The sequence below is a fragment of the Agrilus planipennis genome, unplaced genomic scaffold (genome assembly GCF_000699045.2).
Source record: "Agrilus planipennis isolate EAB-ADULT unplaced genomic scaffold, Apla_2.0 scaffold55, whole genome shotgun sequence".
NCBI lineage: Eukaryota > Metazoa > Arthropoda > Insecta > Coleoptera > Buprestidae > Agrilus > Agrilus planipennis.
In genome coordinates, this window is record NW_020438918.1 from 972,087 (window position 1) to 987,437 (window position 15,351).

At 31.3% G+C, this 15,351-nt stretch overlaps 1 protein-coding gene and 2 long non-coding RNA genes across 5 annotated transcripts in view; 2 read left to right on the forward strand and 1 right to left on the reverse strand.

Annotated features, from left to right (window-relative positions):
- The window catches only part of LOC108736898 (villin-like protein quail), a 16,465-nt gene extending 1,793 nt beyond the window's left edge, over positions 1–14,672 (reverse strand). Inside the window, exons 1-13 of one of the 3 annotated variants that reach the window (XM_025973695.1) lie at positions 14,225–14,672; positions 8,875–8,967; positions 8,311–8,424; positions 7,929–8,098; positions 7,634–7,871; positions 5,929–6,210; positions 5,655–5,874; positions 4,769–5,025; positions 4,531–4,711; positions 2,730–2,960; positions 747–881; positions 458–613; positions 293–399 (exon numbers count right to left, since the gene is read on the reverse strand). In XM_025973695.1, coding sequence (XP_025829480.1) covers positions 293–399; positions 458–613; positions 747–881; positions 2,730–2,960; positions 4,531–4,711; positions 4,769–5,025; positions 5,655–5,874; positions 5,929–6,210; positions 7,634–7,871; positions 7,929–8,098; positions 8,311–8,424; positions 8,875–8,967; positions 14,225–14,614 — 2,574 coding nt within the window. In that variant the 5' untranslated portion in view covers positions 14,615–14,672. Of the gene's footprint in view, positions 1–292; positions 400–457; positions 614–746; positions 882–2,729; positions 2,961–4,530; positions 4,712–4,768; positions 5,026–5,654; positions 5,875–5,928; positions 6,211–7,633; positions 7,872–7,928; positions 8,099–8,310; positions 8,425–8,874; positions 8,968–9,532; positions 10,068–12,310; positions 12,778–14,224 lie in introns of those variants that run through there. The other 2 variants (XM_025973697.1, XM_025973698.1) reach the window with 2 other exon arrangements.
- Positions 2,342–2,711, forward strand: LOC112904212. The gene is made up of 2 exons (XR_003230957.1): positions 2,342–2,599; positions 2,655–2,711. It is a non-coding gene; the product is annotated as an uncharacterized LOC112904212 (long non-coding RNA).
- The window catches only part of LOC112904211, a 14,347-nt gene continuing 2,634 nt past the window's right edge, over positions 3,639–15,351 (forward strand). Inside the window, exon 1 of the long non-coding RNA XR_003230956.1 lies at positions 3,639–3,657. This is a non-coding gene — a long non-coding RNA (uncharacterized LOC112904211). The remainder of the gene's footprint in view (positions 3,658–15,351) is intronic.

Consider the following 15,351-nt stretch of genomic DNA (forward strand, 5'->3'; position numbering starts at 1 on the left):
ATATGTATATATAATTATGGCAAAGTCCAACTATTGCTCTCTAACTATTGTTGTCACTGATGTTAATGCTTTCAAGCGTATGAATATAAATAATTAGAATAAAAACGTTTTTCAAACAATTTTTAACACAAAGAAAATGATTAAAAAAAATATTCACAAAAGTGAATTTCGACCACTCGAAGCAATGGTGCTAACAATTTCGAGCTCACAGTGACTGATAGGGGGGAAGAACTAGTATAATTAAAAGAAAATCATATCTACAATTCTATTGTAAAGGTCTAGAAAAACTTACATCCCAAAAAGAATCATTCCAAGTTTTGAAAAATCCCGTAAAAATAATTGGCTCGTTTCCCTGTAAGACTTGAATTATTGGAATGTTTATATTTCTGTAAGTTCCTTCTGAAGAAAAATATTAAAGATTAGTAAGTAAGAGTGGATTGAATTACTTTATAATTACCCTGCTTTAGATGTTCTAAGATGTTTTTCATATAAAATGTATCTTTTCTTTTACTGCTCAATTTTCCAAGCCACAGGAAGACCGCAGAGTACGCGTCTAATAACAGTACGTGTTCTGACAATAAATCAGACTGAGTAAAGTTGAAAATTTCTTCAGCTGAAAATGAAATACCTCTAGTGCATAAATATATTAATTGACATATTTTTGATAATGAATTTCTGATTATACGTTTGTTAATGTAAAAGTTTCGAAATCCTTTAGTACATACGTGGGCTTTTGTTGTTATTACCTTTAAGTGGCAAAGAATCCCAATAACATCGATATAACTTTGCGGGTCTACAAGAATATACATCGGTTGATATTTTTTCGGTTTTGTAAAGACTTGATCCACCCAGTATTTCCCAGAAAGTTTCTGTTTCTTTTTCTGAAAATGTGTCGCATTATAGCATGATTTAATAAATTTAAAATATACTACTTACTTTCAAGAACAATTTCGAAACTTTTACCGGCAAAACCCTTGGCCATTTCTCTCTGATCGCCTGTGGAATAAATTCCACACCAAATATAAACGTTTTTGAGTTGCTTTAGTATGTAACAATAATTTGAATCCAAAGAACTTGATGCCATCGGTACTTGGACAGCTTTGCTTGTGTATTTGGTAGATCCAAATACTTGTAATAAGTATGTGTTACATAATGGACTGGATCGACCTAAAATTGATCTAAATTAAATAAATCATCTAGTATCAATACAAATCTAAATGTACATGTACAATTTATATGTTTTGGAACATCTTTAAAATTAATTTTCAATTTAGTTAATATTAATTGATTTGGCCCAAAAAACGGTAAATGTATAAATATAATTTAATAGATTTGAACAGAATTTACATAGGTACAGATTTTGGGACAATCCTGTATTTATAATTAAATTATTTCTCGGCTTTTTCTTGATAAGTACCACATTGTTTTGCTGGTCATATTATTTCTGTTTTCAATATATTTGACTAAATATTTTTCTCGAAGCTCTAAATACGTAGAATATTATTGAAGCTTTCCACCTGTTCATTTTACAATTAATATTATGCCAGCTTGAGTAATGCCTTTACGTTGTTTACAACTAAAGTTGTGCTTTGTTTGCTCTTCCTTTCACTTTTTATGATTTGCCATGTGCCGATGAAGGACAAGCAAATCGTTTCATTTCGTAGTTTTTTTTCGGCATTCCTATCTGTAGTTTGTATGTCGGTTGTTTTAGTCATTTTTGTGTAAAAGATTGAGATTGTGCTTTTAAATTTTGATGTTAAACAATTTACGTATTTTAAAGTTTATTAATTATCGGACATTAATGAATAATGATGAGTGTTAGTGCGTTCAAAGAGGATATTACAATGAGTGATTCTGGCGAATGGTATCGTTATATTTTTAATTATTCTTATTTATATGTAATGACAGGGTATGGTCTAATCAAATTAATGATGAAAGGTTACCATTAATAATAGTTGAGTCTCAAGCACGTTTCTTAATAGTTCATCAGAACTTTTTAAGACTAGCAAACTNAACAGGTGGAAAGCTTCAATAATATTCTACGTATTTAGAGCTTCGAGAAAAATATTTAGTCAAATATATTGAAAACAGAAATAATATGACCAGCAAAACAATGTGGTACTTATCAAGAAAAAGCCGAGAAATAATTTAATTATAAATACAGGATTGTCCCAAAATCTGTACCTATGTAAATTCTGTTCAAATCTATTAAATTATATTTATACATTTACCGTTTTTTGGGCCAAATCAATTAATATTAACTAAATTGAAAATTAATTTTAAAGATGTTCCAAAACATATAAATTGTACATGTACATTTAGATTTGTATTGATACTAGATGATTTATTTAATTTAGATCAATTTTAGGTCGATCCAGTCCATTATGTAACACATACTTATTACAAGTATTTGGATCTACCAAATACACAAGCAAAGCTGTCCAAGTACCGATGGCATCAAGTTCTTTGGATTCAAATTATTGTTACATACTAAAGCAACTCAAAAACGTTTATATTTGGTGTGGAATTTATTCCACAGGCGATCAGAGAGAAATGGCCAAGGGTTTTGCCGGTAAAAGTTTCGAAATTGTTCTTGAAAGTAAGTAGTATATTTTAAATTTATTAAATCATGCTATAATGCGACACATTTTCAGAAAAAGAAACAGAAACTTTCTGGGAAATACTGGGTGGATCAAGTCTTTACAAAACCGAAAAAATATACTACTTACTTTCAAGAACAATTTCGAAACTTTTACCGGCAAAACCCTTGGCCATTTCTCTCTGATCGCCTGTGGAATAAATTCCACACCAAATATAAACGTTTTTGAGTTGCTTTAGTATGTAACAATAATTTGAATCCAAAGAACTTGATGCCATCGGTACTTGGACAGCTTTGCTTGTGTATTTGGTAGATCCAAATACTTGTAATAAGTATGTGTTACATAATGGACTGGATCGACCTAAAATTGATCTAAATTAAATAAATCATCTAGTATCAATACAAATCTAAATGTACATGTACAATTTATATGTTTTGGAACATCTTTAAAATTAATTTTCAATTTAGTTAATATTAATTGATTTGGCCCAAAAAACGGTAAATGTATAAATATAATTTAATAGATTTGAACAGAATTTACATAGGTACAGATTTTGGGACAATCCTGTATTTATAATTAAATTATTTCTCGGCTTTTTCTTGATAAGTACCACATTGTTTTGCTGGTCATATTATTTCTGTTTTCAATATATTTGACTAAATATTTTTCTCGAAGCTCTAAATACGTAGAATATTATTGAAGCTTTCCACCTGTTCATTTTACAATTAATATTATGCCAGCTTGAGTAATGCCTTTACGTTGTTTACAACTAAAGTTGTGCTTTGTTTGCTCTTCCTTTCACTTTTTATGATTTGCCATGTGCCGATGAAGGACAAGCAAATCGTTTCATTTCGTAGTTTTTTTTCGGCATTCCTATCTGTAGTTTGTATGTCGGTTGTTTTAGTCATTTTTGTGTAAAAGATTGAGATTGTGCTTTTAAATTTTGATGTTAAACAATTTACGTATTTTAAAGTTTATTAATTATCGGACATTAATGAATAATGATGAGTGTTAGTGCGTTCAAAGAGGATATTACAATGAGTGATTCTGGCGAATGGTATCGTTATATTTTTAATTATTCTTATTTATATGTAATGACAGGGTATGGTCTAATCAAATTAATGATGAAAGGTTACCATTAATAATAGTTGAGTCTCAAGCACGTTTCTTAATAGTTCATCAGAACTTTTTAAGACTAGCAAACTTTGTTCTGTCGATGTTTGTAAATAATTAATCATAGTCTCTGTAATATGTACAATTTGTTATTACCGATCTTCAAAGATCTAATTATGCGTATTCTTTATAACTTTACAGACGAAAAAGTCTTGAGAAATAATTTGATTGAAAGTCCTGCTTGTTTAGAAATTTAGTGACCGTTATTAAATAAATTTATTTAGAAAAATTAATTAAGCATTTGGGTAAATATACAGCTCAGAGGGCGATTCAAAACTAACTATGAATTTATTTTTGAAACAAATTCAATGTCGCAAACCGTAGGGTGTTCCTATTTTTTTTGGAAATTTATAATATCTAATTAGTTTAAGTTATTTTGGTATTTATTTAATATGAAGAGTAATTATTTTTAAATGCAATTAGACATAAAACTCTTGCCCCAAAATTGATTACTGAGTATATGTATATATCTTAACTACCCCCATTTTGCACCTGTTGGGGTGATACTTTGAAAACTCATTTTATGGTGGATCATATCGTTGTGTAAAATTTGAAGCTCCCTGACTGCGCTGATTTGGGCTTTGCCATGATTGATACATCAAATTTTGAACTTTTTTTCACCCCTTTAAGGGTTGAATTTTAAAAAATGACCCTTCTCAGTGCTCGTCTATGAGGGTTATACGCTGATGTATCAGTCGTAAATACTATTTGTGAATTGCTATTAAGTATATGAATTAAATAAATTAAAATTTTTTACCGTCACCGTTAGCGCTGGGTGTTTTGAGTATTAACATCTTTCCTTGAAATATTTGCAGAAAATGAGGTGGCTCATTATTTTCTGTAATGGTTACCAAGACAGCTGATCCTCCCAATTCCCTATTTATTTCGTCTTTATTTATAAAAGCCCCTTCTATGTCTTCCTGGTTTGCCTCATTACCCTAATGCAAAATTAAATTAAATTTTTTAAAGGCACCTGTTGTTTCTTGCCATTTTACCATCCACGTATAGATGATTAAGTCCTTGCAACCCCTCCGTTTGTTATTGTATGCATAAACGACAATGTATGCACCGTCTGAAACGAATATTCCTTGGTTTTCTTTGGTTATTTGCACTAAATCGCGTTTCTTCACTCTCCATGCTTTTATGGTCCCAGCGCCGTCATCTAAAAGCTGACATTCCGCGGCCAATGATGTCCTCTCTTGTAGTAAATCGACATCCACATTGGTCCCAATTAATTTTGTCATTGTCTTTTCTAAAACATGTTGAGAAATTTTTGTATACTATACGGGATTTTGAAAATGACCAAGGAAAAATATCCATAACAGAATTTTATTTAATGTGAAATTTTACGTTGTATTTTCTTTTGTAGTTTTTAAATTTAATACATAATTAATTAATATTGTAACATCATATCAAATCTTAAGTGAACTATACGATGTAGATTTTCCAGGCTAACGAGCCGGGGTCTAGTGGAATTTTTATTTCTTCCAGACGTTTCGTTCGAAACTGCACCGAACATTTTCAATGGAGTCGGTGGTGGTTGCTTCGTAGTATTCTTCTGGACAGACGATCCTCAACTACCGAGAAGACTACTACGAAGCAACCACCACCGACTCCATTGAAAATGTTCGGGGCAGTTACTAACGAAACGTCTGGAAGAAATAAAAATTTCACTAGACCACGGCTCGTTAATTCGGAAAATCTTCATCGTATAGACTTTTTTCAGGATTATTGAAAAATTGTTCGTTAGTTTTAATTTAGCAAAATATAACGTATAATTGTTCTAGAAAACAGTACGAATTAAGGAGTAGCGAACTTTTGAACAAAATTCTGAAAAACGTTCTTTATTATTTGAAATTTGCAATTTTTTACTTTGTATACCTGTGTGATCATTTTTATCTCTCCACTGGGAAAACAAAAATTTGAATTCAGACGGTTCGTTTCCATCTAGAACCCTAGTGACCCTTGTGTAATTAGGGTAGTTCTTTTTCTTTACGAATCCCCGTGCATTTCTAAGTGCCTCTGCCTTTTCCCGTTCCTTTGCTTTCTTACCGACCCATACCCAGATTCCATACCGTCCATGGTCTAGTATGTAGACATCCTAAAATTAATAATAATGAATTTCATATCAAAAGCATAATGTTCCACTAATTACATTTGTATCAAGATCGCTTTGGTTCAATGGTCCCGTTTTAACTTCGGCCACCCTGTATCTTCCATTATTATCCGTGCATTTGTACGTCCGCAGAGGATGTTTAGCGTGCGTTTTATCTTTATCCTTACATTCTGCGGGCTCGTGTGGTTGAACAGTTCTTTTGCTAAGGGGTAAGTGCTTATTGAAGTCACCTTTGACCTTTTCGTCCAGAGTTTGTTCGTAACCGTCGTCCACAAATACGATGTGGTAACATTTTTTTTCTGTGCGTAACTGGTTAGCGATCTTCAAAAAAAAAAAAATAGGAAATCGGTGATATATACATATACAGTAGAATTCGCTTATAATGACATCAATGGAAAATGACAAACACGTCATACTAAGTGTAGTCTAAGAAAATAAATAACTTTCTATTTTGGTTAGTTATTTAGTTTAATAGAGGAGAAAAACTACAGACTGTACATATTTATTAACAAAAAAGAAAAAGAACGATGAATTGTAATATCAATATACATGGGAAGGGTCAGCAAAATGAGTAAAAATGCTATTATTAATCATTTGGGTCACTATAGCCGGATATGATTTCTTGAGAATCAGTAATAATAAACGATATGCCATTTTAAACGGAGTCATTATATCCAAACTTTCCTATACAGAATTTAATATGAAAACCAAACTTATCACTGCAATTACTTCATATTAACCGGTGGGTCAATATAGGCGGAGTCATAATAAACGAATTCCACTGTATATAGTGAAAATCGATTTTGAATCGTATAATTCAACGTTTCTTAAACTGTATTCCGCGGAACCCCTGGATATATTCATACGTGTTTATAACATTTTAGGCAGATTAATAAATATTCCACTTTAATTCATAAAACCTGATATTATTAGAATTTAAATCCCAATTAACCGCCTTAGTTTTAGGTGATTTGATGAAGTTTAGGATTAATTTTAAAATTATCATTTGAAGCAAATTCCTTTAAAAAGGGTACCTAACGGTACTTCTTATATTTATCGTCGGTCTAATTCGAATTGTTTTCGAACATTGAATTGACAGAGAGCACGGAGAAAACTAAATTTTTAAGGCAAAAGAAAAAATTACAATTTTCGATTGTAAATATCTGAATATGCCGTAGACATAGTAGAATTTATTAGGTAACTTGTAATAATCTCAATTTTGACATGCTTTATTACAAGTATCTTAATGATTGCAATTTAATTTGTAATATCAACTAAAACATCTAGTAAATTTATTTCTGCTGGGATTTTATTTCGGGTCCAAATTATAATTTTTATTATTTTCGCTTACGAAGCAACGGACTAGTGGGATGAATTGTAAATATCGCTTTAATATTCAGGTAATTTTCCTTTTTCATTTTCTCCGTGTACATGTGTACTAGATTATCATTTTTGAATAAATAACTGTACTAATAATTTTGGAGAATTTTATACAATTGTAATATAATATTTGTTTATTGTAAGAAATTATTGTATAAAAGTAATTTTCAGCTTTCTCCCATGATCATAATTTTTTTTGTTTCGTATTCGAAACTCGTCATGCTTTTACGATTAGTGTTGCTTATTTATTCGGAAATGATCCGGTTCCCAGGTTAAAAAACTGTCGGAGCGGCTTACCAAACAGTTTACACTATTTTGCAAAGAACAATTGAGTTGTTGTTATTGTTATTGTAGTTTTTGTTACCTTGATGCTGTGAATTTTGTCAACGGCGTTGGAGGATCTTCCTATCCATAAGAATAAATGATTGACGGTATTCAGAGCATAAACTGTTTCGCTATTCATCAGATCCCACGATACTCGTTCAAGTTCTATCAAAGCGTTACATTTGATTTTGAATAGTCTCGTGTCCGAATTTTGATTTAATTCTCCTTCGTATGGGTGTTTCAAAATTCGCATACCATTTTTAAAGTAACTTTTAAATCTACAAAGAAATTATCACATTTGTATCTACGATATCTTTTTTATGATTTGTGTGTACCTGGGGCTTTCATGTTCTTGAAATTCTCTGTGCTGGGTTGAAATTCCTCCAATAAAGGCGTCAAGTTCTACAGTTTTGTATGCAGCAATTCCTGACTTCTCCGATGTGGCGGAAACGCCCAGCCAAAAATGAATGTGACATTCTATGGTCCCTTTATGGACTTCTCGGTCCTAATGAAGCATTAACATTTAAAGAGCTTCTCTAACAAAACTTCGACGAAAATAAAACTTCTTTTGCTCTTTATTAAGACGATTTATTCATTTGAAAGTAGTAGTGTATTGAAAATTTTGTTCATCTTGCACTGGCCGACTAATTGCTCATTATAAACGATAATTAATATATTTTACCATAGTTCTAAGTTTTTAGTTTTTTAGTAGCTTACCACAGAATCAGTGCCACAACGTTGTCCATACTCTGAAGCAGCGTAAACAATGTAGGCGTTTGTATCGTAGAATATTCCGTATTGGTCTTTTGGTAAAGACACCACTTTGGTACTCTAAAAGAAAAATAAATAAACTACGAGCAGGATTGTTATTTAAAGTTTTTATCATTCTGAGTAGGTTTTCTTTTTATTTTTACGTTTCAACATTCATTGTGGAAATTATCTTTAATAGTTGTAGTATCTCATTAAATTTAAGGACTTAATTGTTTAGGGGTGCAAGGGTACCAAAACGTTGACCCCTGTTTAAGAATAAGCAAATTTGGTAATTTAGAAAGTTTATACTTTAAGGGTAGGTTTTCTCGGAATTTTCCGATATATTTTATCAGCTTTGGATTTTTCACTGCAACCCAGGTCATACCTTGGATGAATAAGGAACAGTTGGTAGGTTATTATTGTATTTTAGATATATGATAAGGTTTATGAGGATGTTTTCGAGTGAAACGGTCAGTAAAAGGTGTATTTAATGTCCACTACGTGTAAAGTAATAAACTATCGTATATTCACCTCGATTTTCCATATATGAAAACCAGTTGTATTTGGTTTTATCAGTTTGAAAGCAGTGTCCACTGTGCCATTTGTTGAAGAGAATCCGTCGTCCTACAAGAAAAAAATATTTTAAAACAAAAATAACAGCAAAACGAACGATCGGATATGTTTTAGGCATTTGCCAAATTTGGTGAAATATGTCGGTTGTTTATGTTGTTTTTTTTAAATATGTTTTACAGAAAGCCTTCATTTTCAGATTCATTTTGAAAAATTTTTATTAAATTTTACAATCGGCATATTGCAGAGAAAAAAGTGTAATATACAAATACAAATTTAAATTTTATTTGTTTACAATAGTCAAAGGTATATATATTTTCAAAGGCGATAGGATATTATTTACAATACCATTGTATGAAATGTTTTTCTTTTCAAACAGTACAAAATATGCACAAATATTTTTTTATTTAACACTTCCGTAATTAATTCTAGGAGGTATATCAACCCTCATTTAAAATAAATGTTAAAATTCATTTAATTTTGTCCCAAATGTAATTTGTTTAATTATCCAACTTTTCTGATTGAACACTAAAATCATTACGTATTGAATAGATTTGACCTTTATATGTTGAAAATCGATATCAATCAATACAATAAAACAAAAAAGATAAATCATTACGTAATCTTTCTTTAGTAGATCAAATTCATTCCCATTATTGAATCCATTCTGTTGGCAATTTCCGGTGCCATTTATCCTTATTCCATTAATTTTGGCGATCAGGGACATTTTTGATTAGATACGTTTAAAACTACACCGACTATACACAAAACCGTGTTTGCAAAATTGTGTAAACGAATTACAATTTCAATTCACTTATTAACGTGAAATATTCGTGAGAATAGGGGCGAACTGGTCGCGTTTGCGGAAAATCTGATAGCGTCTAGCAACTTTTACAAACTGCGTGAGTCTGGTGAAGAAAACTGAGAAGACCGCGAGTACCTACATAGGTAAAACGTAATAAAAGTCGATGGTATGGTGAAACCAGTCAAAGAAGGAAAGAATAATGAAAGAATGGTAACTGTTGAACACATATAATTATGTGTCTAAGGCGGATTTTGACGCATTTTACCATTTTAAGAAATGCGTTTATTACTTTGAATTTGGAATATTTCATAATCTGAAACTAACAAATGTTTTAGGCCACTATTTTCTCTTAAGGATTTCCTTAGTCTGCAAAAATCGGTTAGTTTTAAAGATTTTTCCGAGTATGTTAAACAAAAGCAATCCCGGATGTCTCCTAAACAGTAGCGCCCGTCCTCCTAAGCCAGTTAATTATATTTGCTTCATTAGATATTGTAATTTACGAATATTCACCCCTAACTATCACAAGTGCACGGAGAAAACTAAATGTTTATGGCAAAGCAAATATTACAATTTTTGATTGTAAATGACCGAATTTATCGTAGAAATAGTAGAATTTATTAGGTCACTTGTAATAATATCAATTTTGACATGCTTTTTTAAAAATTATTTCAAGTTTCTTAATTATTACAATTTAATTTGTAATATCATCTAAAATACCTAGTAAATTTATTTTTGCTGGGAATTTATTTTTACAAATTCAGTTCCAAATTGTAATTTTTATCATTTTCGCTTACGAAGCAACAGGCCAGTGGGATAAATTGTAAATATCGCTTTAATATTTAGGTGAATTTTCCTTTTTCATTTTCTCCGTGGGACGATTACGGTTGGGTATCTCTTAGTTTATTTACTTGTCACAGTTTCCTCTGTTATTCTTAGAAATAATTGTTTCATAATTTGTCCATGCAAGATGCATAAAGATCAGTGTTGTGAAAATGCTTTCTGAACAACTGAGAGACGATGTTAGTGACCCTTACTTACGAAAGACCTTCCGCGATTGTTGTGCCTTGTTGTTTGTATGTGTGTGTGTGTGTGTGTTATTTCATAATGCAATACTGACAGTTATTTTGTGATAAATAGCTTCTTGCCTCCATTGCTTTTTGGTCGATTAAGTTGCAAATTAATTCAGACAAATCCCGCGTATGCAAGTTTTAATTGGAGCAAAGGTGGCTAATTGGCGCGACAAACCGTTACTCGACATTCTCGCTAGGTTTAATAAATTACAAATTTACATTACTTGCCACTACTTTTCCGTTCTACTGTTTAACTTCTTCCGGAACAAATTGCATCGGATATTCGCATCATAATAGGCAATATATTAGGAAAATAAAGAGAAAAATGGCTCTAATTTCAACTAGATGAATGATTTGAAAATATTCGCCTCCTTCTATGAGAATACCGGCGGAGTCGTTTATCCGACGTTTCGTCAACAATTGTGGTGACATCCTTATAGTTTCACAGTATAGAATCGTAGTGAAGGACATTACGACTTTGTTACATTCCTTGAAGATACTAACCGCAGGTGTTGGCGAAACGTCGGATAAACAACTTCATTAGTATCTTATTTAAGAAGGAAATTTCAAGTTAAAATATCGCCGGTTTATAAAAATATGCGATTTTGAGATATTAGTATATTTAAGCATTAAAACTTGTCATAAGAATCCGCAAAAACTACCACTAAGAAATGCAAAAAAGTAATAAGTACTATTGTTTTTGTTCTATTTTCAATATCATTTATGGAATTTGAAAAATCATCCTTTAAATCGATGATAATTATGAAATGTCGTGCCTTTTATTTTTGGTACGGAATTTTTGAAAAACACGAAAGAATGTTTTAGATATCACTGGAAATTTAAGTATAAAGTTTTCCCTTTCAGAAGATATGGGTTAAATTTATTCGAAAACTAATGCAATCTATACGAAATTCGATTTAGAATTGTAAGTGAGAACATTTTACGTTTTTGGGGTTCCGTACGTCCGAATGAAAAACGGAACCCTTATAAGATCACTCGTGTGTCTGTCCGTGTTTTCTTTTTCAAAGTAGCGCTGTTGTAGATAATTTTATTTTAGTTAGTTAGTTAATGTCCATAAAAAATAATCTATCAACAAAATATTTTTTGTATGAAATTTTCTTTTTGTTTTGTTTTTCATTCATTTTTAGAGTTTAAAGTTTGCTGAGGTAGTTTGTCCTTACAATTAATGTACAATTAAATACGACATTGAACTAAATTATTACTTACAAGAACTAATAGAATATTCTGTTAATATTGGATAGCAAATTTCAATTCAATATAAATCAAAAACAATAAAATAACAATGTACCTATTATATTTTATTTTACTTAGATTCTAAACTTATAATTTCAAGATAAATTTGATAAAATTTTACCTAAAATTTTTGGATTTTTTCACTAAAAAACAAGATAGTTTTAGAACAATTTATCATAAATCTTGTCAAGACGCAGAAAATTATTTAAAAATATGAAAGTGTGTGGCCTAGTAGTACATTTGAAAGCGTATTATTATAAGTACTCACAATAATTAGTCTCGTTGCTGATGGCTCGACCATATCCATAAAAAGACGCGATATTTTGTGTCCAATTAGGTGAAAAACTGTTACAGATCAATTATTGTTATCGTAAATCTAATAATATAAATTACAACTGAACGTTTCAATCAAATCATTTGCGATATATGAACTGCGAACTCGTGCGGATTTTCGTCAGTTGGTACGGTTTGTACATTCAATGACAAATCATAAGGCTACTGTATTGGTAGTGCTCTGCATTTTTTTTGTAAAACAATCTATTGAATAATTACATTACCTTTGTATACTTGTCTACATACGTACATGTACAATAAATACAGACGTGAATGTGTTATTATCGTAAAGGTACGCTCACACCCATCGGAATCGGATGTTTATTTCGTCTCACTTCAGTGCCCATACGTCGGAATCGACTAGCGGAATTTAGCTCATTATTAGTGTCAATTGTTTATAAAAGTATTGATGGAAAGTAGTAGTAGATTAGTAGATAAAGAACAAATACCTACAAACACTTGGAAGAGTAAATAAAATCTAAATAGTAATCTGCATCCAATATCTGTTTTTCTTGGTATGTTAGGTAAAATAATAAAGCTACCGAATATTGGCCTCGCGAGATGTTAAATATTGTCGTGGTTGAAATAATGAATCGGGACAATTCAGAAAGGCAAAGATAGTAACAAATTATTTGTTTAGATGTAACTCCCAGTTTACTTACTTTTTCCCAAAAGAACATCGTACAATCTCTTGAACGAATTAAGAGATTTTTAGAGACTTATTTTATGCCCCTATTATCTAATTAACCTGTTACCTTTTGGCTTTTGACGTTTGAAGTAAAACTTTTTACTTTTTTGTTGAAAATTCACTAAATCCCTCACTGTACAAATTTCATTTTATTACGCGAAACAAAGGTCCGCCTAAAAAATACAAAGGGAGCGGATGTTCGGTTTATGAACAGATAAACCTGTATTACAATATGCTATATTGTTTCCTGTTGAATGTAGTCCATGTACTGTAAGCGCATTATGTGGACCTTTATCAGGATCGCAGGACAGGTTGAAAGCTGAGTTTTTCCACATTTATGACTACATATTTCGCAAAAATTTTCTTTCATTTTGTTTGTAGTGGGCATTACAAAGAATATTACTTATTGTTACACACTTGATCTTTTTCGCACAAAGAAAATCCTGCAAAGACTGAAAATCCTGAGTTATTTTATTAATTAGTATGTAATTGTCCGTGCAATAAAGATTGGAAAATTTGTAATCGACAGTTCTTCTGCTGATTAATTTTTCCCAACTCATAGTGTATCGAGTTTTTGTACAGTTTTGATTGCATGTATTATAAAAACGATCAAGTTTGACATTCGATGCTGAAAATAACACATTCATGAAGACATACAAGCGCTACTAGCAAATTCCTATTGAAAATTTTGGTGAAGGCGTCGGGACAATTTGAAATAAAGGTCATGATTGAGCTTTCATTGAGATAGATTGACGAATCTTTATCTGTTATCAAGTTTGATATTTGATGTTGAAAATAACACATTCTTGAAGATATGCAAGCATTACTAACAATTGTTATTGAAAATTTTGGTGAAGGCGTCGAATTTGAAATAAAGGCCATAATTGAGCTTTCGTTGAAATAGATTGACGAATCTTTATCTGTTATCAAGTTTGATATTTGTAATACTATTGGTTGATAAGAACCGTTAAACTATAAAAGCATTCGCAGTATTTTTTTAAAGTAAATTTAAATTAAATTTTCGGAATTTTTTTGTAGTTTCTTATTCTCTATCTTCTTAGCCTTTACCAATTTGTCTCTACCTTATATTCATATTATATCCGCAGATATTAGGTACGTACCTATGCAGCGAATTAGAGGATTTTGGTTATTAATACTTACTGTTGAGAATCTTTCCGAAAGCGTTTTTACTATAGCGCAGACGGAGATGCTGCAATCTTGTGATAAATCAAACTGAGACAATTCCTTATTAATACCCATATTTTTATTACATTTGCGAAAATTTTCGTCAAGATTCAAGGGTTCAAAGTTATCTTTAATTTCTGCTAACGCTTCTGCATCATCAGTTCCGTTAAGGATTACAGTATTATACATTGATTCACTATTTTCGGTCGTTTTTCCTGATACAGTATCGTTTGTTGGAGTTTCGTCAGCGCTTGTTTTAAAGCAAGAAGGTTGATTGCAATCTTCATCGTCACTTTTTCGGTCTGATTTTCCTCCTGTTTGATCATTCGGTGGTTCCATTACACGCTGCACAAAAGATTTTGTCATGAACAGGAGATTTTGAGGTTGACATGACAAACTTCAGAAAGTCTTTGATGTCTAGATATCAAAAATTACGTGTTTTTAGCATGGTGCACAGTTAACATTTTTTTGTTGTAGTTTTAATTAACGACTAATGATTGTATAATGAATAATTTAATTTGTAAGGTGATAATTTAGAATAAGAATAATATAATACATTATGCGTTACAAATCAAAACAATTTCATGGATCTTAATTCTAACATTTAATCAATTAATCATCATCATTATAAGATCGTTAATCCTAAGACAGGTTGAACACGCATTTCCACTCTTTCCTAACTTGATCTAATCTTCGCATTTCCTAAAACTAGAACAGCCAACATACTTAACTATTTGCGAACAGTAATCTAATGCAGGTCTACCTCTACCCCTCCTAATTCCTGTTTCTGCCTCTAATATGTCTCTGAGTAGACCTTCATCCCTGGGAAGGTGTCCTACTAACCTATCTCAGCTATTTTTTATTGACTTCCATAGAGTCCTCTGTTCTCCTATTTTTACTAATACCTCTTCATTTCTAATCTCATCTATCCACGGAATCCTGTAACACCACATTTCGAACGCTTCTAACCTTTTCCGCCGCACCCACTGTCTATGTTTTGCACCCGTACAGCGCCACGCTCCAATTAATGACAGATGAAAATTTATGGTAAATGCGCCGAGAATAGAAGTCTCATGTTATTAGTTATCGTAAATCTAATAATA